This window comes from Eretmochelys imbricata, chromosome 3, assembly GCF_965152235.1.
Source record: "Eretmochelys imbricata isolate rEreImb1 chromosome 3, rEreImb1.hap1, whole genome shotgun sequence".
Lineage (NCBI taxonomy): Eukaryota > Metazoa > Chordata > Testudines > Cheloniidae > Eretmochelys > Eretmochelys imbricata.
Genome location: NC_135574.1, coordinates 191,249,617 through 191,274,329, shown reverse-complemented (window position 1 = coordinate 191,274,329; position 24,713 = coordinate 191,249,617). Strand labels below are relative to the sequence as shown.

General features: G+C 40.3%; 1 protein-coding gene across 4 annotated transcripts in view; it reads left to right on the top strand.

Annotated features, from left to right (window-relative positions):
- USP34 (ubiquitin specific peptidase 34) overlaps positions 1-24,713 on the top strand; it is a 274,188-nt gene that overhangs the window by 57,050 nt on the left and 192,425 nt on the right. For all 4 annotated transcript variants that reach the window (XM_077813985.1, XM_077813986.1, XM_077813988.1 and 1 more), the window contains exons 8-10: positions 9,984-10,045; positions 22,718-22,799; positions 22,892-22,984. In XM_077813985.1, coding sequence (XP_077670111.1) covers positions 9,984-10,045; positions 22,718-22,799; positions 22,892-22,984 — 237 coding nt within the window. The remainder of the gene's footprint in view (positions 1-9,983; positions 10,046-22,717; positions 22,800-22,891; positions 22,985-24,713) is intronic.

The window sequence follows — 24,713 nt, the reverse complement described above, 5'->3', positions numbered from 1 at the left end:
CACCAATCGAATCACCCTATCGGCGGCCTACCTTCCGGTGAAGCAAATGTGCTTGTGGACTTCCTCAACAGACATTTCACAGTCAACCACAAGTGGGAGCTTCATGACTTGGTATTGTGCAATATTTTCACTCTTTAGGGAACCCCAACCAGAGATCTGTTCGCCTCTTAAACAGGAAGTGTACCACCCTAAGGTGACACTGCTTCTTCCTTGGTCGGATCAGTTCAACTATACCGTCTGTCCACAACCGCTCCTGCCACGAGTTCTACGCAAAATCTAGCAGCACAGAGCACGGGTCATCCTGATCACCCGCTGCTGTTCCAGACTGTTTTGGTTTCCTAATCTCCTACATATGTCATCCCAACCACCAGTCATCCTCCCAATGTTTCCCAAGCACCCTGATCTGCGTCCATTCCATCTCAGGGCTTTGTATTTGCATGGGCATTGTCCTTAGAACGTTCATGCACCACAGCTGTGTGAAACATCCTTTCTCATAGTAGAAAGAACTTGGCAAGAAGATGTTTCCTAGGTAAATAGAAGCGCTTTTATTCTGGGGCACATCAAAGAGGCATCTCCCAGAAACTGTAGCTATTCCTTTCATCTTGGACTGTATGCTCTCTTAGAAGATGTCACGCTTGTCCTCAGCTCTTGGCAAGTTCACTTGATGACAATCAGTGCGTACCATCCACCTTTTTTAGGGCTGTTTGGTCTCCGCACATCCACTGATCAATGGATTCTGGAAAGGCCTAATCAGAACCTTTCCACCCATTCAGAAACCTCCTCTCCAGTTGGACTTCAGCCTTGAACCTTTAGCTTCTTGCTCCATGTTTCTCCTTTCCATGAAGGTCGCTTTCCTTGTTGTCATCACCTCAGCTAGAAGGGTTGGTCAGTTTGGAGCTAGGATGGCAGATTTTCCTTACGCTGTAGTCCATGAGGAGAAGGTTTCCTTGTGTCTACACCCCAAACTCATTCCTAAAGTAGTTTCAGAATTTCACCTTAACCAATTCATTCACTTACCTTTGTTCTTTCCAAAACCACATGCATCCACAGAGGAACAAAGACTTTACTCCCTCGATGTTCGGCGGTCCTTGGCCTTTTACCTGCAAAGAAGAAAACCAATCAGGATATTCCTATAGCCAAAAGAATCAGGGGGCACACCATCTGTTAAGGTTCCTTCCCCACTCTGAACTCTAGGGAACAGATGTGGGGACCTGCATGAAAGACCCCCTAAGCTTATTCTTACCACCTTAGGTTAAAAACTTCCTCAAGGTACAAACTTTGCCTTGTCCTTGAACCCTATGCTGCCACCACCAAGCGTGTTAAACAAAGACCAGGGAAAGAGCCCACTTGGAGACGTCTTCCCCCCAAAATATCCCCCCAAGCCCTACACCCCCTTTCCTGGGGAAGGCTTGATAAAAATCCTCACCAATTTGCATAGGTGAACACAGACCCAAACCCGTGGATCTTAAGAACAATGAAAAAGCAATCAGATTCTTAAAAGAAGAATTTTAATTAAAGAAAAAGTAAAAGAATCACCTCTGTAAAATCAGGATGGTAAATACCTGACAGGGTAATCAGATTCAAAACATAGAGAATCCCTCTAGGCAAATCCTTAAGTTACAAAAAGACACAAAAACAGGAATATACATTCCATTCAGCACAGGTATTTTACGAGCCATTAAACAAAAGGAAATCTAACGCATTTCTAGCTAGATTACTTACTAACTTAAGGAGTTAAGAAGAGCATTCCTGATCTGTTCCCGGCAAAAGCATCACACAGACAGAGAGACCTTTGTTTGCTCCCCCCTCCAGCTTTGAAAGTATCTTGTCTCGTCATTGGTCATTTTGGTCAGGTGCCAGCGAGGTTATCTTAGCTTGTTAACCCTTTACAGGTGAAAGGGCTTTGCCTCTGGCCAGGAGGGATTTTATAGCATTGTATACAGAAAGGTGGTTACCCTTCCCTTTATATTTATGACACCATTTCCACCCAGAGAGTCTCCAAATAGATCTCTGGCTGCATTCTACTGTATCACCTTTTGATTCCCCCACTCCACACACCCCTGCGTTCATGGAATAAGCGCTCATTCCACCTGAGCACAAGCAACAACTGCAGGAGGTACCCTTCCTGGACATCTGTGAAGTGGCCATGTGGGGCTCAGTTCACACATTTGTGAGATATTTTAGCCTGGTGCAGGACTTCTCTGCTTATTCCTCCTTTGGGATGGCAGTCCGCTATACAGCTTTACTGTCTACACTCTTTACACTCTCCTCTTACTTAAGTACTGCTTATCAGTCACCCACAGTGGAATACAATCGGACTGTCTCTCAAAGAAGAAGGGGCAGTTACTGGCCTGTATCTAGAAATTCTTCTTGATGTATGGTCCTTATCTGTATTCCACTACCTGCCCTCCTTCCCCTCTGCTTTGATCTTATCTGAATTGCAGTAGAGAAGGAACTGGAGAGGTGGTTGATCAATTCTGCCCTTTATTCCCTCATATGGAGGCATGTGGTGAACCAGGGTGCATTTGCGGACCAACACACAGTACTTCTAAATTCTCCGGCTCTAGGTGCATGGTACGCATGCATTTAATACAGATAGGGACCACACATCTCAAAGAACTTCCAGTTACAGATCAGTAACCTCCCCTTCTACTTAGGGCCTGTGTATGTTTTTCTGACCAGGGTTTGGTTCTGTCCACACAGTTTTTGGTTAAATCACATTAGAATTCTGTTCACAGCTGAGTTTAAAGCTAATATTAGACAACTGAGTTTAAATCTAATTCTAAGTCTAATTTAATTATACAATTGTGTAATATAATTAATATATAGAAATATTTGAAAATAATATTAAAAGTAGTGGATTTGAGCTAACCAGTGAATAGTTCACATACAATTATTAGTTTTCCTTGTGCAAGGAATGTGGTTAACTTACATTAGAGGAGATGCACTAATTGTAGTAAAGGAAACTCTGATTGTTCATACATTGGATCGAATCAGTATTATCCCAATCTTGTTTAAAAGGTAACTGAATCTACAGAACTTTGGACACATTTTCAGATCAATTTTTCATTTAAGTGAATGTATGGTTGCTTGTAATATAATTTTATTCATCCAGTTGGATCTTCAAAAACAAGCTATCCAGAAACATAACTTGTGGATGAAACATCAAAATGACAGCATTTTAATATATTCAGTGTCTGATTTTTAGATTTCTGGTTGTGTTTAATTAGTATGCCGTGAACTTTCAGAGTGTTTCTTTTCAAAGAAAAATTTTGAGAAGATTTAATTTAGGGCCGTCTAGTGATTAAAATTAATCGCGATTAATTGCACTGTTTTACAATAATAGAATACCATTTATTTAAATATTTTTGGATGTTTTCTACATTTTCAAATATATTTATTTCAGTTATGACACAATGCAAAATGTACAGTGCTCACTTTATATTTATTTTTGAATACAAATATTTGCATTGTAAAAAACAAAAGAAATAGTATATTTCAATTCACCTAATACAAGTACTGTAGTGCAATCTCTTTATCATGAAAGTTGAACTTACAAATGTAGAATTATGTACAAAAAATACTTGCATTCAAAAATAAAACGAGGTAAAAACTTTAGAGCCTACAAGTCCACTCAGTCCTACTTCTTGTTCAGCCAATTACACAGACAAGCAAGTTTGTTTACATTTGCAGGAGATAATGCTGCCCGCTTCTTGTTTACAATGTCACCTGAAAGTGAGAGCAGGCGTTTGCATGGCACCGTTGTAGCCGGCGTTGCAAGACATTTACATGCCATATGTATGTGCTAAAGATTCATATTCCTTTCATGCTTCAATCACTATTCCAGAGGACATGCTTCCATGCTGATGATGCGTTCTGCTCAAGAACGATCCAAAGCAGTATGGACTGATACATGTTCATTTTCATCATCTGAGTCAGATGCCACCAGCAGAAGGTTTTAGAGTGGTAGCTCCTGTATTTTCACTCCATGCATCTGATGAAGTGGGTTCTAACCCACGAAAGCTTATGCCCAAATAAATTTGTTAGTCTGTAAGGTGGCACAAGGACTCCTCGTTATTTTAGCAGAAGGTTGATTTTCTTTTTTGGTGGTTTGGGTTCTGTAGTTTCCGCACCAGCATGTTGATCTTTTAAGACTTCTGAAAGCATGCTCCACACTTCATCCCTCTCAGATTTTGGAAGGCACTTCAGATTGTTAAACTTTGGGTCAAGTGCTGTAGCTATCTTTAGAAATCTCACGTTGGTACCTTTTACACGTTTTGTCAAATCTGCAGTGAGTGTTCTTCAAATGAACAACATGTGCTGGGCCATTATTTGAGACTGCTATAACATGAAATATGTTGTAGAATGGATGTAAAACTGAGCAGGAGACATACAATTGTCCCCCACGGAGTTCAGTCACAAATTTAATTAACACGTTTTTTTAACAAGTATCATCAGCATGGAAGCATATCCGCTGGAGTGATGGCGGCACCATGAAGGGGCATATGGATATTTAGCATATCTGGCATGTAAATACCTTGTACTTCTGGCTACAAAAGTGCCATGCCAATGCCTGTTCTCACTTTCAGGTGGCTTTATAAATAAAAACGGGCAGCATTATCTCCCGTAAACGTAAGCAAACTTGTTTGTCTTAGTGATTGGCTGAAGAAGTAGTAGTACTGAGTGGACTTGTAGGCTCTAAAGTTTTACATTGGTTTGTTTTTGAGTGCAGTTATATAATACAAAAATATACATTTGTAAGTTGCAGTTTTGCGATTGAGATCATACTACAGTACTTGTATGAGGTGAAATAAAAATACTAATTCTTTTATCTTTTTAACAGTGCAAATATTTGTAATAAAATAATATAAAGTGAGCACTTACATTTTGTATTCTGTGTTGTAATTGAAATCAATATATTTGAAAATGTGGAAAAACATTCAAAAATATTTAATACATTTCAGTTGGTATTGTTTAAGTGTGGTTAAAACTGCGATTAATCATGGTTAATTTTTTTGAGTTGATCATGTGAGTTAGCTGCAATTAATCGGCAGCCTTAATTTAATTAATCTGCTGTAAAAGGATAGACTTGTATTAATCTTATAATGGTATATACTGTATACGCAGTGGTAAGTGTATACTTTTATGTCTGTGTGTTATCATCTGACAGAGGTATTTTAAGGTATGACCATTAGTTTGAGGATAAATTTGATTTCATACAGAAGTGATAAATTTCAGATTGGGTTGAAGAATAAAAGTCTTACATCAACTTAAAATAGTACAGTCAGATTCTCTTAAAGCCCCCCGAAAACCCCAAACAATCCCCTCCTCCATAGTTCATGAGCTACAGTAAGAAAAGTCTCCATAGTTGCTTGAGATGTAATTTCTAAGCAATTTACGTACACCTTTGTATGCCATTATCCTCTTTCTTTGCTTTGAATTATGCACATACATATCTTCCTTTGTGTGTCCTTACCAAAAATGGATTTCAGAATAAAAATGTTCGAGTCTACAAATTTTGGGGGTGTGTGTGTGTGTATGTATATGTGTGTGTATATATATATATAAATATTGGTGTTAGTATAAAATTGTATGAACCTTTGAGGATTTATAACTTGTTTGATCCTGGGAATTGCAAAAGAGATATCATTGCTGAAGAATGCTCTGTGTGTGTGTATAAATATATACACAGAGAACATGAAAAAAATGGGTGTTGTCCTACCCACTATAACGAGAGTGATCAGTTATGGCAGCACCCATTTTTTCATGTTCTCTGTGTGTGTGTGTGTGTGTGTGTGTGTGTGTGTGTATATATATATATCTTCCTACTGTATTTTCCACTGCATGCATCAGATGAAGTGGGTTTTAGCCCACGAAAGCTTATGCTCAAATAAATTTGTTAGTCTCTAAGATGCCACAAGTACTCCTTGTTCTTTTTGCTGATACAGACTAACACGGCTACCACTCTGAAACCTCTGTTGCGGAGGAACCTTGGTTACTATTCTCCAGCTTTCCATAGTCTGTATTTCTATCAATGTCTCTAGTTTGAAACTGTTTGGTAAATCATCACGGAAACAGATTTTGAGTGCCCTACTTCTCATACTCTCTCAATTTTAATTTCACATACAGCACAGATTAAGCTCCATTTTCTGTATTTCACCAAGACATTTGAGAAGACTCACAACTAAAATGATTTTCTTTCCTCAGTTTTTGACCTTATCCATAGTGTAGAGAGAATTTAGCAAAGAACCAATTTCCCATCTACTCTTTCAAAGTCTACAGTTTTAGCAGAGTTTTAGACAAGTAGTTATTAAAATTTGGTAAGATTTTAAAAATTCACTTTCTGTCAAAGATTATTGTCCAAAGACAGTATTGAAGTTTGGTCCTGGAGCGTATATCTACACAGCAGTAAATATTCATGGCTGGCTGGTGTCAGCTGGCACAGGCTGTGTGGCTGTAAAATTGAAGTGTATGTCTGAAGCCCAGGCTCTGGGATCCTCCCCCATCATTAAATCCCAGAGCTTGGGCGCCAGCCCAAACCTGAATGTCTACACAGCAGTTTTACAGCCCCATGAGCCCTAATCAGGTGACAAGGATTAGCTAAAGGTGTGTAATTGCTGTGTAGACATGCCCTGAGACTCCAAAGTTCAATTCCACGTTACAAGATCTTCAATCTTAAACAACATTACGTAAAATGTAGCCACTTCCAGGACATGCCTCTTGGAAAATAGACATGTTTATCTTTCTTGTGTGGGAAGTATATGTCCTTGACAATGAACATATGATTAAGTAGAGTTAAGCAGTGAAGTCTTTTCCATTTTCTTGCTTACTTGCAAGCAGCTTAATCTTTCCTCTACTCATCATGGCCAGCAAGAAGCCCAAGCATTCACCTGTTCTCTAATACTTACGATATCTACAAGTAGGTCAGTAACTCAAAATTACTGTTTGGAAGTTTTAAGAAGTACAAATATATAAAGCTTGCTCATGTTTTTGAAATTACCTTGTCTACTGTATTAAGAAAATAAATTGCTAATAGATCCCTATAAACTATATACCATTTTTTGATACACAGTTTGCAACAATTCCCCCTCAGTTTTTGCCCCTTTCTTTTTTTTTTTATTGCTATCTAGGATTTTTAGTAAGATTTGTGTTGAAATTATGGTAAGAGTAATAATCTGAGAAGTCTGACCTTTCAATATCTGAGACAGTTTGCTCAAGATTCCTTTGTGCCAGAAACTTACATTTTGGGTTAGTCATACTGTAATTCATAAAAGTCTGACTTCCATAAGTTCAAAATTACTGTGTCCCTAATTCTCCTTGAAACTAGAGTATAAATTAATATTTGACCACATTTTGTTTAAAAAAAAAGGTTATTACAAGTTTCATTACAAATTGACTCTGTTAATGACTGGGTTGAGAACTGAATGGATGTCAGCAAGTCTGGAAAACTGGTGATGCAGATATCTGGATATGAATCAATATGTGCTGCAGGAATTATTGTCGCTAGAACTTGGTAACTAGAAGACTAAAAGGATTTCTGCAGCTAGTAATATACTGTGGAGAGTGCAATCTATGTCAGATTAGATACTGGAGAAACATGGCAATTTCATCTCTTCTGGGATCATGCCTCCAGTGAAGGGGCCTACATGAAAGAATTATTTATAAACACTAAGAAAATTCACACATTCAGAATATTCAATACACAGGGTAGTACATTTATTTAGCCTACCAAAAAACCACATAGCTAGTAGATAGCTAGGATTTAGAATTTTGATAATGTTATGAAATTTTGAGCTGAAGTTTAAAACCAACCTTAATTCTGTCTCTCTCCGTCTCCTCCTTTACTCTACATATAATTTCATGAAATGGGTTTATCCCTCCCATACCATCCTGTACTATTTTTTTGATAAATCACATAATCCCACCCATTCTGGCCTATATCAGTTGAATTCATTTTAACTGACGATATCAGGAGGATGAAGTAGTGGGCATAGAGATATGAGGGGATTCTCTTGGCAATGTTTGGAGGGTGATTTGGAGCTCTGAGGAGAAGGATTCAAGCTCATATAGTAAATAGGCAAGATCTCTCTGCCTTATAAATGGAGCATAGTAACGGTCAGTGTTATAACAAATTAAAAAAAAACAACCAATTCCTCATTTAAATTTTGAACTCTAATGGTCTATTAACAAAGTCTTAGGTAATGTGAACAAAATTTCAACTCTAACTATACAATCAGAATTTTTTGCTATGGAAATTGTGTTATACCAATAAAATTAAAACCATCAGGATCTTATTAAAGGGGAAAAAGCAAAATGCCAGATTTATTGTGAATACAGAAAGAATCATAGTAAGCAGTAGTTATAGCTATAACATTCCATTCAATTTCATATTTATTCACACACACTCACTCACACACATATATTCTGTAAGGTTGTTATCATAGGTACCAGCCTTAGAGTTGCTCATGCCAAGCCACTGGCCAGGTGGCCTGGACATGAGGAGGGAGCAGGGCCTTGTCAGATGCTCATCTGATGCTGCTCGAAGTTGGTTTGCAGAATCAGACCCCAAAGTTCTCCCTTTCTAGAGTCCATTTTTATAGGAATTTCTTCCTATGCCAGTCTATGGGAATTGCTTCATCATGCTGTTGCTGAATCAGTCAGCAGATGGCACATTCCTGACGGCTCCGTGCTGCCAGATGTTATCTTGTTCTTGGGTTCTCCCATTCTTGAGGCTGTTGGGTGGATTCCAGTCTGCCTTCCGGGGATCCTCTGGTTATTTCCACTTGATGCTTTCTTCAGTCGATGGACACTGGATTCTTAGGCTGGCACGTCCCTGATCATTCAGTTGTTATCCACACCAAGCATCCATCCACATACATCCTCTATCTCTATTTTAATCACAATTATTAACAAAGCGAGATGAATACAACAAAAGGGTGGGGAGTCTCTGGGTGTTGTTTCTGTTGTTACAGAGTATTGCTGTGAGTCCCTCTCTGTGTGAGTAGTAGTTGTTACAAAGAATTGCTTTGAGAACAGACTCTGTCTTAGAATGTACTAACACAATTAGCAGCTTGCAAGTTTCACACAGAGAGGGAGAGAAACAGTACCAAAAACCAAGAGACCTCTTAATTAGTAATACCCTGGAATTTAAACTATAGGGAATCAAACTCATTTGTGATTTTAATACAGAACTTTTTTAATATGATCCAACAATTTTGCTATCTGTTTTGCTGTTGGAGATGTTACTTATATAAAGTTGGGCTGGTGGACATAAGAGAGAGATGATATTTCTTAACTGAAGTTAGCTTTTTTTCTTTTTCTTTCTGTGAAGCCATGGATCCATTAATTCAAAGCCCCCACAAGCCTTCATTATATTTTTTCAGTTTCATTTCCCTCACTCAGTTCTTTTTTGACTCTTTTATAAAGCTACTAATAAATCACTTCTGAGAAGCTATAGTAGGCAGGATCGGATAACGTGGTAGCTTCCCCTAAAATGCCCATCTGTATAATTTTAATTTCATTTTCAGTAAAAACTGATTTACAGAATTACTGGTAGAAGCCTGGCTTGAGTTCTGGAATGGGTGAAGATTATATATGTCAAAACATTGGTTTAGTAAAAATAAGTGTTCAAAAAGCCATTTTCTGGTTTAATAAATAAACTTACCCTATCCCTATTACTTACCGAGAATACTAATTAGTATGTTGTTCTGTTAATTTAATCAGAAACATTTCTAATTCTGGATTAGCAAGTTTTGAAAAAGTATTTAGTATTAGAATATTTTATGAAAATTATGGTAATGAGACAAATTATGCTGTACATACCTGTTTAATATATTTTTGTGATTAAATAATCTAATTATCCAAAACGTTAGCTTCACTATTTATTTCTTGTCACTGCTAACATTTTTATACGTAAGAAAAATTACCACACAAAATATTGTTAAAGTTAGATTTTAATTTCTTCTTCCTTTTTCTAACTCTAGAATCAACTTCACACCTTCAATGATGTGTGTAATAATGAATCGTTAGTTTCGGACACAGAAACGTAAGTAGGAACATTATTTTGAGTACTTATGTTTAAGCACACTAGATAACTGTAAGGTTTCTCCGATAAAATTGTTTTAAATTTTCGAGTGTGGGCAGTAAAAACATTCTGAGATTTTTCTTAGAAATATCCTATATAATGCCTCTAGACTTGTAAAGCATTTGAGAAGAAATAAAATACCAATTACCGGTACACACCTCCTTCCAGTTTAGCTAAAAATTAGATTAAAAATAAACCCTTTTCTTTCTACCTTTGAAAATAGATTGAGAGTCAGAGTAGAGAAATAGTCTGGAAGAGAGTTTTAGGATTAAGAGGTATTCTAGTGATAATCATAATACTTAACATTTATATAGTGCTTTAAATTTTCAAGATATTTTACAAATATTAGCGACATGCAACATCCCAAGGAGAGAAGTGGTAAATGTCCTCCAGTTATCTGAAGTTTATTGGTGTCGACAAAGAACTTTATATAATCAGAATTGCACTGTCAGATTTCCACCACTAGAAACAAAAGAGGACTGTAGAAGAAAATGTGTATATCAGAAATATGGTATTACAATTTTGCATTAACTTTTTTTTGTGCTCAGTGGAATGATCTCACGTTTAGTGTGTCTGGTTTATAAAAGTTGTCTGGTAACAGTATTTTGAAACATGGTAATAGGTATAACGGGTAAAGTGAATTTGTTCAGTTTATGTTAAGGACCTATCATTGCAACATTTTTTTCTACATTAAGTTCAAGATACTGGTCATTTGAAACTGGGAAAGAATGATAGGATGTCTTCTAGTTGAATATCAAACAATTATTTTGGAGAGAATGAGAATTAAATTTGTATAATTTCCAGACAAAAGTGAAACTTTGAACCCTTTGTCTAGAAGAAAATTCCTGCAGATAATGAATAAATAGTGAGAAGCAGTGGACTGATGTGGATCCTGGGGAACTCCTATACCATGATAGAAGGCAGAATGAGTCAATAGCAAACTTCCTGCTTTTACTTACAAAATAAATATACACACAAAAGAAACCCAGAATAGAAAATAGAAAGGACAGTTGTCATGATAATTAGGCACTTCATACCTTTCACTGTGTTTTCATTTATTATATATTTATAGGCTATTCTATAATGCTATCTGTGAAGCATCTGAGCACCTCACATTCATTTAATGAACTAATCTTCCATAAAGTGGGAAGTGTTGTTATCCTCATTTGACAAATGTTATATTTAGGGAGAGTTCGTTTACACTAGGACTAGCAAATGAAGAGAAGTTCAGTTTATGTGCTACAGATAATGACTTTGCTCTTGTACTTATCAGTGTAACCCTACTCAGATTGATGGAATTAAATTATGATGGAGTTAAATCTAAATCGGGGTTTACATTTACATTTTAATAAATTGTGTTAATTTAATGTGGAAACAAAGATTAAATTTATTAATTTACATTTATGTAAGTGGGTCCTTAACCTTGTTTAATAGAGTGGACCACAGTTTTGCTAACTGGATAATAACAACACCTGAAAAATCATGTGGCAATAGGGATAGCAACTACCGCAAAGGAGTAAAGAAAAAAATAAAATACCTGAAAAAAGATACCTTCTTAAACTGTAGGTGAAGTAGACTATTAACATCATATAAAATAATTTTAGTTATAGAGTTAACATAGTAAATTACAAAATATAGACCATCCATTTTGACGTGGATGGTTTTACCTTTTTGTGTCAATGAAATATTTGGAAGGGCCTATCAACTGATTATATAGCTGGTGAAAGCACAGGATCAGTGTACAAACTATGGCTCATGCTTGTAATTGTGACGACTCCCAAAAATATGAAGAGAACCTTACATGTAAAGAAGATTCCTCACATACAAAGTATTCTATGCTAATTCCAAAAAAATGAACCCTTGTCTGTGGAATTTTTCTAATAATTCGAAATAAAAGTACCCCATTTCATGTGTATCCAATCTAATATAAACATTGCAAAAGGATTTATACTTAATAGATTAAAAATGTTTATGACTTTCAAAATTCTTGTATAACAGCACTTGTGAAACTGAATCAAGGAGGGGATGGGCATAGTCAGTCTTTCTGGCCTCTTTCCATCCTTATTTTTTTAATATTACTAAAAATAAACTGAAGTTCAACTTTGAAACAGTACAGGTCACTGATAAAGAAAATCAGTAGCTAATTCAGAAAAGAGCTGAAGTATCAAATATGGTTATCAATTTTAAATTTAAATAGTATTATAGTCAGATAATCTTTTGACAAGTTTATCCAATGACCTCACTACACATTAAGTGGGTAGGGGCTTGTTGGAAATGGTGTGTAAGGGCTGTTCAAGGGTGAGGGAGCCGGAGAATGACTTTCTGCTGCAGCTGCTGATCAGGTCAGCGTAGGGATGCAGAAACCTACCCACACCTCCCTCAGGTGACTGGGGTGGGGGGACTATACGTGGGTCCATGCCAGTGCAGGAAAAGCCCTTTTTTACCTGGACCAGGCACAGCAGCACCTACCGTCCCACCTCTGAAAGTAGTTAAGTACTGGGTTTTGTCAGGATCTGCTGTGGGCATTGTGATAGTTGCTCCTTTCTCGGGTTGTGGTGGGGGCTGGGAAAGAATGAAGTGGGGTTTTTCACCTTCCCCCAGGGGGTTCAGAGGGGCTTAATTGGAGTGAACAGGATGTGTGACTTAGGCCATGATGTTGCAACTCATTATGTAAATTAGGGGTGGGCATCCAGTGCAGGTATTCCATAGGGTAGGAATACAACGATCAGATAAAATGAATTGGTAAAGGATTTAAAGGAGTGGAAATAGAGGGGGTTCAGGGCTCCTATGACTGGTATGGCAGGGAGCCAATCCCCCCCTTCCTTTATAGTCCCTCATTAACCCTCATTGGAGCAGAGGGATGATGAGGTCCCAGCAGTGGCTTGTCTGGGAACCAGGATGGGTAGGTACTGATGGAAATGTCCTGGGTATATATTGAAATGATTATGGAAATACCTGCACTGTATCCTTTTATCTCCTGGGTACACAACTAAAGTTATGGCCTAATTAAACCACATCCAGTGTCTCCTGTCCTCCTTCTAGCTTAGCCAGACAATCATTCTTCTCTTAGAATTTACAGAAATCCTCTCTTTTCTTGGATTACAGAAGAGGGTGAATAGACCTGTTTTTCTTCTTAGCACCAGATGCTCTTAACTCTGTTATTGGGATCTTTACCTCTCAGTTGTAACCTCACTCCTCTTCAAACCACACAGCTAGAACCACATTTGTATGCTTCATATTTCCAGGTATTAATGTCTTGATCTTGCCACATGCTAAGCACCCTTAACTCCCATTGAAGTCAGTTAGTGCTGAAGGTGCTCAACACTTTGCAGGAGCTACCCTAAGAGACCACTAAAATTGCTTTTTTCAGTAATTCCTTCCATATCTCTCTAACAAATTTAGTGGTAGTACAACCAGAGTAAATCCACACAGATTCTTAGCAAATTGACACGAGTTCCTTGAACACTAAAGAATTATGAAATATGGATATTCTGGGAACATTGGGTAAGAGGTACAATGTATTGCCATACCCCTCAGGTATTTACTAATTTGTAATTTATCCTGACTTGCGGACATGTTATCATATGTGTATTTAGAAAAAAGTTTTGGAGTCTGGTATCTATAAATACTTGAGACATGGAACACAGTAGTTTTTCTTCGAGTGCTAGCTCATGTCCATTCCATTTTAGGTGTGTGTGATCGCACATGCACTGGGGCTGGAAGTTTTCCCTCAGTGGTATCTGTAAGGGACCAGCTCTGGCGTCCTCTGGAGTGGTGCGCACATGCTGCAGTGTAAGGAGCGCTGCTGGATCCCCCCACCCTCGGTTCCTTGTTACCCCCAGTGACTGTGCTGGAACATCTCCTTGCTTCAGCAAGCGCTTACTTACCAGTGGTTTCTCTTAGTGTTGTACATAGTTAGAAAAGTAGTTCTTTTGTTTTCTTAACAGTTAGGGTGTTAGTGTTGTAGATAGATTAGATAGTCCCCCTCTGGGACTTAGCCCAGGGACCAGGCATGCCCCGCTTCCCGGCTTTAAGCCATGTGGTTGCTGTCGGAAGCCTATGGTGATTAACGACCCTCATCAAAGTTGCTTGACGTGCTTTGGAGGAGCTCATATCAGTGATAAGTGTTGCATTTGTAAAAGCTTCAAGCCCAGGACAAACAGGGAGTGGGACATAAGACTGCATGCTCCTCATGGAATTGGCCCTTACTCTGGGCTCCGAGCCCCTGAAGTCAGACTGGACAGTGAGTGCGGCAGTGTCAGTGCAAAGCGTGCCTCCAGCACCGGCCTCCCGGCACCGGTCCCAGTCCCTGGAACGAGCAAAGAAGCAAAAGAAGCACCAAGGGAGAGGGCATTTCATGGCCTCCCATGTAGCAAAGGGAAAATCTGGGAAGGGAGCATAGATTCTTAAGGGACAGTAAGCCTCCAGAGGCCAGCCAGGCACTGACATTGCCAGCCAGGCCAACTAGCCCTTCTTGGGACCCATCGCAAAACCCCAGGTAGTCACAGAGGTCCCCAGCACCTGGAAGTCCCGTCTACTCCAGAGGCCTTCCAGGGTGCAAAAGACATTGTCTTTGCCGGTGCCCCCATCCCCTTGTCCAGATGTCGTTGTCTCCAGGGGGAAGCGAGCACTGGGACCCATACCACGGTCCCCTTTGGTGCAGCATCGCTCCCAGGCATTGCAGTGGTTGGTGTTGAAGCGACAATCCCCGGGGATGTGCTTCTGACCTTCCCAGACCTACTGGAGTTCCCGGCACCATTCACGGGACTCTTGGCACAAGTCCCCCGTGGGATGGTGTTGGTCGTTCAGTGGCCGGCACAGGGCCACGGTGCACCACCGGTCACCAGAATGGCAGCGGTCTCCAGTTAGGAGACATTGCTCCCCGGGACACAGGACCCCAGTGGAGCCACGATGCGGCTGATCCCCACAAAGGCAACGTCTGGGAGGGACAAGAAGGGTCACGTGCCCCTCCCCAGACACCTCTGGAGGGGCACATTTGGCAGGGAACCGCAATGGCTGCAGCTCCTCCAGCACGGCTGTATCGCCCCCAGCCCTTTCACACAGCTGCAATGCTGCATCTCCTTTCTCCTGTCTGGGGTCTGAACAGCCCTGCCAGAGGACAGGGCTGGGGACTGGGGGCAGTACAGCCATGGTAGAGGAGCTGCTGGCATGGGGCTAGCCGGCGACCCCACATTCTGCTCCTTTTGCTGCTGCAGTTCCTTGCTGATACCCGTTGCTGATCCACCACTCCGTACCCTGGCCCCAAGCAGACGCCAGGATCTGGAGTTCTGTTACAACTCCCCATCCCACCATGAGTGTCATGGAAGCAGGCAGGAAGAGTATCCTGAGGCCTCATTGGCACTGCAGTGGTCCCCAAGGCAACACCCTTCTTCCTTCTCCTCGGAGGTACTGGATCCCTCAGGCCAGATGTGCCTGATTAAACCTGGGGGTGCTTCCCCAGTGCCATCAGCCCGTGCCTGGGCCCAAGGCCAATGGCCTACCGTATGGCAGTTCTGGAACCTATATGGGTTTCTGCAGGCACCAGGAACACTCATGCAATGCTCTGTATCAGGGGCATCAGAGAGGAGGTCGACCACCGTTTCTTGACCGCTACCGGATTCAGGTGCAGGGTCTGAGCGAGGTGCCCGCAAGCCTTCTCCAGCTGCAGTGGAGGTCACCCAACCAGAGGAGGTTGTGCCAACCCCTGCTCCTTCCCTCGCCTTCTTGTTGTCCTCGTCTGACAAGGCAGTGGCGGGACCATCACAGATGGTGCCACAGGACAACGCCAGGGCACGTCAGGAGCTGCTGAAGAGGGTGGCAGTGAGCCTGGCGTTACAGGCAGAAGAGTTGGCAGAACCCTCTGATGCTTATTTGACAGCTTGGCCGCGGTGGCCCCTTCCAGGGTGGCACTCCCTGTGCATGAAGGGATGGGAAAGCTTGTAAAAACTGTATGGCAAACCCCATCCTTTCTCCTGCCCATCTCTAAGAGGGCAGAAAGGAAGTATTACGTCCCCGCTAAGGGGTTCGAGTATTTATATCCTCTCCTGGCCCTGAACTCCCTTGTGAGCTCAACGGACAATGAAAGAGAGAGGTAAGGGCAACCAGGCCCGACTCCCAAAAATAAGGATGGCAAGAGGCTCAACTTACTTGGGAGAAAGGTTTATTCGTCTGCCAGCCTCCAGCTCCGAGTGGCAAACCATCAGGCCCTACTCGGGAGATATGATTTTAATGTTTGGCAGTCAGTGTCCAAATTTGTGGACTTGTTGCCTGAGCAGTCCAAGGCAGAGTTCCTTGCCATCCTTGAGGAAGGTAAAACTGTGGCAAGGGCCTCTCTCCAGGCTGCCTCTGGTCATATGGTCATAGCCATGGCAATGAGGCGGGCATCGTGGCTGATGTCCTCCGGGCTGCCAACAGAGGCTCAGAGCTCAGATTGGATAATATTGTAAAACCAGAAAATTTTGAGAAGCCTTTTGGTTTAAGAATCACCTTACCGGTATTCGCAAAAAGAAAAGGAGTACTTGTGGCACCTTAGAGATTAACCAATTTATTTGAGAATAAGCTTTCGTGAGCTACAGCTCTCTTCATCGGATGTTGTAATTCTTTACCAGACATTCAGTAGCCAAGAATTTATATGAAATGCACAGCAAATAACAGTGTAGAAATTCTTAACGAGGCCCTGAGATTATGCATTTCCAGACCAAGAAGGTTTCTATCTAGCCCAGTCTCAAGCTCCCATGCATTGTTCCCACAACACCAGAATTGAAATAAAAGAGGTGGTCTCTTTCTCATGTCCCAAGGGATTGAATACTCTGAGGTCTCAGAGCCCCATGAAATGTGGAGCCATTTCACTGGTTTGTTTCAGAGGATCTGGATTACTCATTAATGAGGTGTCTGTGATGTTGGATCTGATTCCGCATGAGCAAGGATATCAGGCAACAGCTAAAAAAGGCCCTGTAGACAAAATTGTCTTCCCAAGTTGATGCTTTAAAAAAAAAAAAAGTTACATTTATGTTACCCAGAAATTAGTCAGGTTTCAGAGTAACAGCCGTGTTAGTCTGTATTCGCAAAAAGAAAAGGAGTACTTGTGGCACCTTAGAGACTAACCAATTTATTTGAGCATGAGCTTTCGTGAGCTACAGCTCACTTCATCGGATGCATACCGTGGAAACTGCAGCAGACTTTATATATACACAGAGAATATTCTCTGTGTATATATTAAGTCTGCTGCAGTTTCCACGGTATGCATCCGATGAAGTGAGCTGTAGCTCACGAAAGCTCATGCTCAAATAAATTGGTTAGTCTCTAAGGTGCCACAAGTACTCCTTTTCTTTTTGAGAAATTAGTCAGACATGTTTCCCAGTGAACTTTTATTTGGAGAGCATTGTACATGAGTCCTGAATGCATCTTGATAAGCTAATTCTTAAATTTATCTACAAATTATAAAGGTTGCAAAAGAATCTAAGACTTGGGGAGCAGTACCAGGGACTACTCAGTAATAAGAACAGGAGTACTTGTGGCACCTTAGATCTTGAAAGAATTTTTTGAGCGTAAGCTGTCAAAAATACCTCCATTCTCCTTGATAACACAGTGGTCTTATGCAATATTAGTGATTGGAACCTGGAGTCTGATTTTAATGGGGAGGTGGGAAGCGAAAGCTGTGAACTGGTCACAAAGTCTAATTCAACCATGCTGCAGGCTGGCATTTCTGGGGAAAGTATGCCATAAAGCTTCTCTCTTCCACGACACAGGAGAAAGCAGGAACCGCTAATATTAGTTTCAGTTTTTCTCTCTGATGCATCCTTGCTCTGTTCCTACAAATATGTTTCTTCTTATTTAACATCATAGTGAAAAGAATGCCTGGTGCTGGTCACAGGGTCTAATAGCCATTTCATTTAAAAGTTAATGTGTTTTAGAGGGGATACCCTGGGCAAGGTTTTCCAGAATAAAGCTGACCAGAAAGCCTCTTTACTGGAAAACAAAAACCAGTATTCTATCTTTCACAGGGATCAGATTTATTTTTGTCACTCACAAGTAAATCCAATGTCAAATTGGATCTCAGTCAGTGTTTTCCTTCAGGGCTTCCAGAGCTCAGTCTGACAACTGAGCCCACCAAGAAAACAAAGGATTTTTGCCTTTTGAAGAACAAATGCACCCGTTCTCCATGATAATCCACAACCTATTACAACAAAAAAATAAATTGTTGTTTACAGATGGAGACCTTTGGCGGGGTACTTCACAGAATTTGAAGGAACTCTTCCATAGGAAAGTTTTTGTCCTTGTCTGTCCTGCAGAGCAACCAAAATACAAAACATGATTCTTGAGGGTCTAGCACCTCATAGACAGTCAGCCAATAGGGCCAGTGTCTAAATCAGAAAAAATTCAAGCAGTCTGTTCTTTTGTCTTAATTGCATCTAGTAAATCCAGCAATGTTTGTCTAGTACTGCTTCTAAAGCATGGTGGATTGACTTAAATTAAAGCAATTTAAATTACTGATTTTAATCATTATTTAAAACACCAAGCAGGAAACCTTGATTTAAATAATCAGTGTTAACCTTGTTTTGCATTTGTACTTCTTAGTTATTTTCCTAAAGAGAAGTTGATTTTCATTGGTTGGTAATCATTAAAATATGTTAATTTGCAGTGAAATATAATGCTTCTTTTTGCTATCCAGAATACACTATATGGATACACATTTATTTAAGCAGCTATATAGCTTAACATACATTTATTCATATTCTTAATATTTACATTTTTTATGTTAGAAAAAGATGAATGATGTATTTCTTTCTTATTACGTTAATTTTTTACTTGTGATTTATTTCAAGCTTTATTTGGATGGAAAATTAAATTAAAAATCCACAGAATAAGCATTTTAAATGTTGTTAGTTAAATAAAACTACCTAAAATGTGCTGAGTACAAAAGAAAAAAATGATCAAAACATGTTTTGCATTTAAAACTAGCGGATGATATATTAAACAAAGTGTTATCTGTACTTGAACTGATTGTTTCTGGTCATCACTGTCCTTCTAGTTTTTAAACTAGTAGATCTCATCCTCTCACATTAAGCTTTTATTCATACATTGGAGGAGGAAAACAAGCTTTCTTGCTTTTTCAACTCCCAGTTAGTTTCTTAACTTTGAATGAATTAGGCATTGAACTGAACTGGCTGAATAAACTGAAATGAAGAAAATATTTTTTCTGAGCCTTCAGAAGAGGCTACTGCTGTAAAAAGCTGGGATAGCGCTACAGTATACTCTGGTTCCAGGTACTGGACTAGAATGAGTGACTAAGTGGCCAGTGGTTCAGTGTTTGACTTTCATTAAAAATTGGGCAGCAAACATGTCATGTTAATATTATTTTTATTTAATGTAATAAATTTAATGTAATGTAATAGATTATAGTACATTTATGCCTTAACATAGGTTGTCATAATTTCAATTTAATTTTAAATAGGCTTATTTTTAAAAATAAACATGTATTTAATTTAAAAAAATCCTATTTAAATAAAATATCCCATTTTTTTATTTTAAAAAAAGAAATTTTTATCCAACTTGTTTTAAGGAGGATAAATGTTTAAAAGTTGAGATTCTGAGCAGCAACTTAGCATAAGTGGGACCTGATGACCTCTTTTGTGACTATTTATTTAAGACATATCTCCATTTACTTAATGTTGAATTCCATGAAAGATTTCTTGGTACAGCTCTTTATTAGTACACATATACTGTTTAGGCTTTTATCAGTTCCCAGAGTTTACTGAAGGTTACTTTATTTATTTATTGTCCCAGCATCAGTGACATATCTATATTTGCCCCTACTTTTGAAGACTGGCTAGTAGGTGCTCCTTTAAAATGACATCTTACTACAGAGGCTGGGCCGAGAGGAAACTTAATTACTTAATAGCTTCACAACGATTAATACGTATGAGCACTCTTCATGATCTAGAACAGAGATCTCTTGCAGCTCAGATCAAGTCCCACCACCTGTTTCTCAAGGAATAAAATTGTACAGCTAATGGAAGTTATTTAATTGATACTAGAGTTGATGCCTTTGGTCAGATCCTGAGCTGTGTGAACAATGGAACTATGGTCGTTTACATGAGCACCTTGGGGTAGATGGATAGGAGTGTGGTCAGGAGGCTTTGAAAGTACTGCTGTTTGAAATTGATCAGACTGCGGTGTTACTTGGATACATGTATTTATAACACAGATGATCGTAATGACCTCTTCTGGCCTTAAAATCCTTGATGGTATAATGCTCACCTGAAGAGGTTTTGCCTTAGATTCAGTGAGAACGGAGCTTGAGCAGTGGATGTTTTTTTCTTCAGTGGATGGGGACTGTCATTTGTGCCTTACTGTCCTCCCTGGACTCCAAAGTTTTTTTGAAAAGCAAACCCGGAGGAAGCAGAACTGATCTTGGTTATATGAAACTGCCCCAGCCAATCTTGATATTTAAAACTGTTTAGTTTCTCATCCCTCTCCTAGCAGTTTCAGATATCCTGTCACATTGATCCTCCACAGTGCCTGAGGGCCTTGTTTTATGAAAGAGTACTAGCTGATTAGGATTGCCAACTTTCTACTCGCACAAAACTGAATGCCATTGCCCTGCTCCACTCCTCCTCTGAGGCCCTGCCCCCCGCTCACTCCATCTCTCCTCCCTCTGTTGCTTGCTCTCCCCACTGGAGCCTGCACCCCCTGCCGAAGCCCTCACGGGAAGGCTTGAGAGCTCCGGCAGGGGGTGCTGGCTCTGGTGTAGGGCTAGAAATGAGGAGTTCAGAGTGCGGGAGAAGGCTCCAGGCTGAAGGAGTGGGTTGGGATGTGAGAGGGGATGAGGGGTTTGGGGTGTAGAAGGAGGCTCAGGGTTTTGGATTGTGGGAAGGGGCTCTGGGATCGGGGCAGAAGGGGTTGAGGTGCGGGGGGGGTGAGGGCTCTGGCTTGGGGGTACAGAAGGGTGCTTCGGGCTGGGGCTGAGTGGTTTGGAGGGCAGAAGGGGACTCTGGGCTGGGGCAGGGGGTTCGGGTGCTGGGGTGTGTGAGGACTCTGGCTGGGGGTACAGGCTCTGGGCTGAGGCTGGGGATGAGGGGTTTGGGGTGCAGGAGGGTGCTTCTGCCTGGGATCAAGGGGTTTGGAGGAAGGGAGGGGGAGCAGGGCTTAGGCAGGGGGTTGGGGATTGGAAGGGGGTCGGGTGCAGACTCTGGACGGCACTTGCTTCAAGCGGCTCCCGGAAGCAGCTGCATGTCCCCGTTCCGGCTCCTATGCAAAGGTGCTGCCAGGAGGTTCTGTGTGCTGTCCTGTCCGCAAGCGCCACCCCCGCGGCTCCCATTGGCCATGGTTCCCGGCCAGTGGGAGCTGAGGGGGTGGCACGTGGGGCGGAGGCAGTTTGTGGAGTGCCCTGGTTGCCCCTATGCGTAGGAGCCAGTGGGGGGTCCAAGGCCCGCTTCTTCCTGGGAGCTGTGTGGAGGCTAGCAGAGAGCCTGCCAGTCCCACCGCGCCGCCAACCGGACAGTCAACGTCCCGGTCAGCATCCCTTTTTGACCGGCTGTTCTGGTTGAAAACCAGACACCTGGTCACCCTATAGCTGATAGCTGAGGAGATAGTCAGTAGACTATGACATCTTGTAAGCCAGTTACGTCTCATATATTACTTTAGGTGATGGGACATTGTGTTCTCCAAAGGGTGTAAGGCTTGTGAGTGTTTTTTTCCCGTAGGTTCTGGAATTACTACAGGAAAGGAAAGAGAAGGGCAGGCATTGAGCACTCATAACAAATAGCTTTTGATGGTGAAGGTCTCTTGAGGCTTACCATTAGTGACTGGGTTTTTCAGAACAGTTAGGGAATTGACAACCAGTGCTAGGAAATTAAGCTTTACTTGCAGGCTCAGCTCCATGCTGTAGACTCTTGTTTCCTTACTGTAGGTGATCATCAGGACTGGAGATGCTGAGGCTGTAGTAGTGGCCATGAGGGCCTTTCACTCAAATTCCTGTAGCCCATCCCCGTGCACAACTGTCATAACTGGGTTGTGTGCAGGGAACAGGATTTTACCCCAACAGCACATCAACTACAGTCTGTGCTCTGAACACCAAAATTATCACACATTGATCCTGATGCCCAAATCTTGGCAAACAAATTGGTCCATCTGCTTGCGTGGGAGGAACAAGGATATATGTGTTCGTTTCCAGATTGGGGGGAACTCAGTTTTTAGTTAGGAAAATTCAATCCCCTTATCTCGTTCTATTTGACAATTTATTTTTTGATTGGCTCTTGGCAGGGAGTCATTCTGTTATGGATCAAACTAAAATGTGATTTTGAAATACCGTGCATGTGTAATTAACTAGGTGCATTGTCATGTAAATAACACAGACTTTTAAAACTATGTGAATTGCTATTTCAGCAAGATTTGATGAGAAGGTAAAGTTTAAAAATTGCTCCCCTAGAAAAGTAATTTGTATAATTTCTACTTTTGTCAGTACTTGTGAATACCAGCTGAACACATTTCAGATTCAAAAATAGTTTTCTTATAATTGTGAATATACAAATAAAATTGAGTAAAAGAACACTGTATTAGGGAAATGACTTAATATGAAATATAGACAAATAAAGAATTTATATACATATCAATACTCTTTTTCATATGTAGGTCCATTGCAAAAGAACTTGCAGACTGGCTTATCAGCAACAATGTGGTTGAGCATATTTTTGGACCAAATTTACATATTGAGGTTTGTGTAAAATAATCTGATTTTTGGTGTAGTTATGGAGGAGTAATTCTTTGTTCTGTTAAATCTATCCTAAATATGTTCTCTCTTTGCAGATCATCAAACAGTGCCAAGTGATTCTCAATTTTCTTGCAGCTGAAGGGCGACTTAGTACTCAGCACATAGACTGCATTTGGGCAGCAGCGCAGGTATATAAAATATTTATATTTGTGAGAAGGAAATAAAATAGCCAGTTGAATTCCAGTTGGTCTTAGATTCACAAAGCAATGTTTCTTACTCTTTCCTGTTCATCATTTACCATACTACTACATACCATACTACAGGATTTACCATGCAGTCATCTCTGCAACTTGAGTAAGATATGCAGATTTTCCTATTCTGCATCTACACTAGCGAATTTTGCATCTCTGATTTGCTACAGGCACAGCTCCACCATTGAGAGCAATGATGGAAGCTGTGGGGTGTGGCTCATGCATTTATACTACTGTGTTGTCTAGTGAAACTGTCTGAGTCCTTTGTGCACAATAATTTACCACTGATAGTGCTACTCTGGAAAACTGTGGCTGTGATATTTACTACTGTAAAAGCAACCCTAAAATCTGAAGTTATAGAAAACAGTGAGATGTGGTAATGAATTTTCCCTTGGCTATATTGAGAACAAACTATTTGTAGATCATATTTGCTGACTTGTTTGAATTATTTTGTTTAGTATGATGTTTTCAATAATTCAGTAATTGTTTTCAATAATTCTTTTTTTGTTAGAGATTTAAGTAATGCAGACATTTGTGTATTCTGATACACACACACACACTGTGCAAGGAAAAAACCTCAGTGTAGTGCAGAGGAATGAATAAAGATTAAGATATATTTGATCACAAGCAAAGAAAAGTATGACTTGGGAATGCTTTTAAATTTATTATGATTTTGGGCTATAATACATGTTTTCTGTTTTCAAGAATATTTCTCATTTGTTTCATTCTGACACCAGAACAGATATATTAAAAACTACATCTGTATATTTTTATACTTGGTTATTAGTTTTCATAGAAATGGGCACTGATGGCTTCTTGTGTTATTAGTTACTGTAAGTTGGTTTTGAATGAAAGCTGCAATTAGATTGTCTGAAGAAGGTTGCTAATGCTTTCTTTATAAAACATTTCCCAAAGTCACTCCTCAAAATGTTATTTTAAAATGACAGGTTTCAGAGTAGCAGCCGTGTTAGTCTGTATTCGCAAAAAGAAAAGGAGTACTTGTGGCGCCTTAGAGACTAATCATAGAATATCAGGGTTGTAAGGGACCTCAGGAGGTCATCTAGTCCAACCCCCTGCTCAAAGCAGGACCAATCCCCAATTTTTGCCCCAGATCCCAAATGGCCCCCTCAAGGATTAAACTCATAACCCTGGGTTTAGCAGGCCAATGCTCAAACCACTGAGCTATCCCTCACCCCGAACAAGTACTCCTTTTATTTTAAAATGCCATTTATTAAAATAGTGTTAATGAAAATTAAGGCCTACATTTGTTTAATTAATAACATGTTTCTACAGTTTGAAATCAGTTTTTTTTTCTTCATTGCTGATAATGGGTGCGGATCTTTGGCAGACTGTGTTAATTAAATGCAGAGAGCTGATACCATCTCTCTGTGGTTATCTCCCGATTTCTTTCTCCCATTTTCCTTCCTTATACACCTTTTCTCTCTACACCGACTTTTGTGCAAGCACTCCAGTTCCATAGTACTGTTGGAATCCTGGTTTTAGACATGAGTGCTGTTGCTGTTGTGCTTGTCAAGGATCTTTTATATTCATGCAGCTCCATGGAGGTAGCAAGGAAGATAAACTGCCATTTTTAACTTTAAAAAAAATCTCTTAGCAGAGCAGTACTATTCCAAAGAGCTTAAAAGGGACAAGAAATGATGTTTTA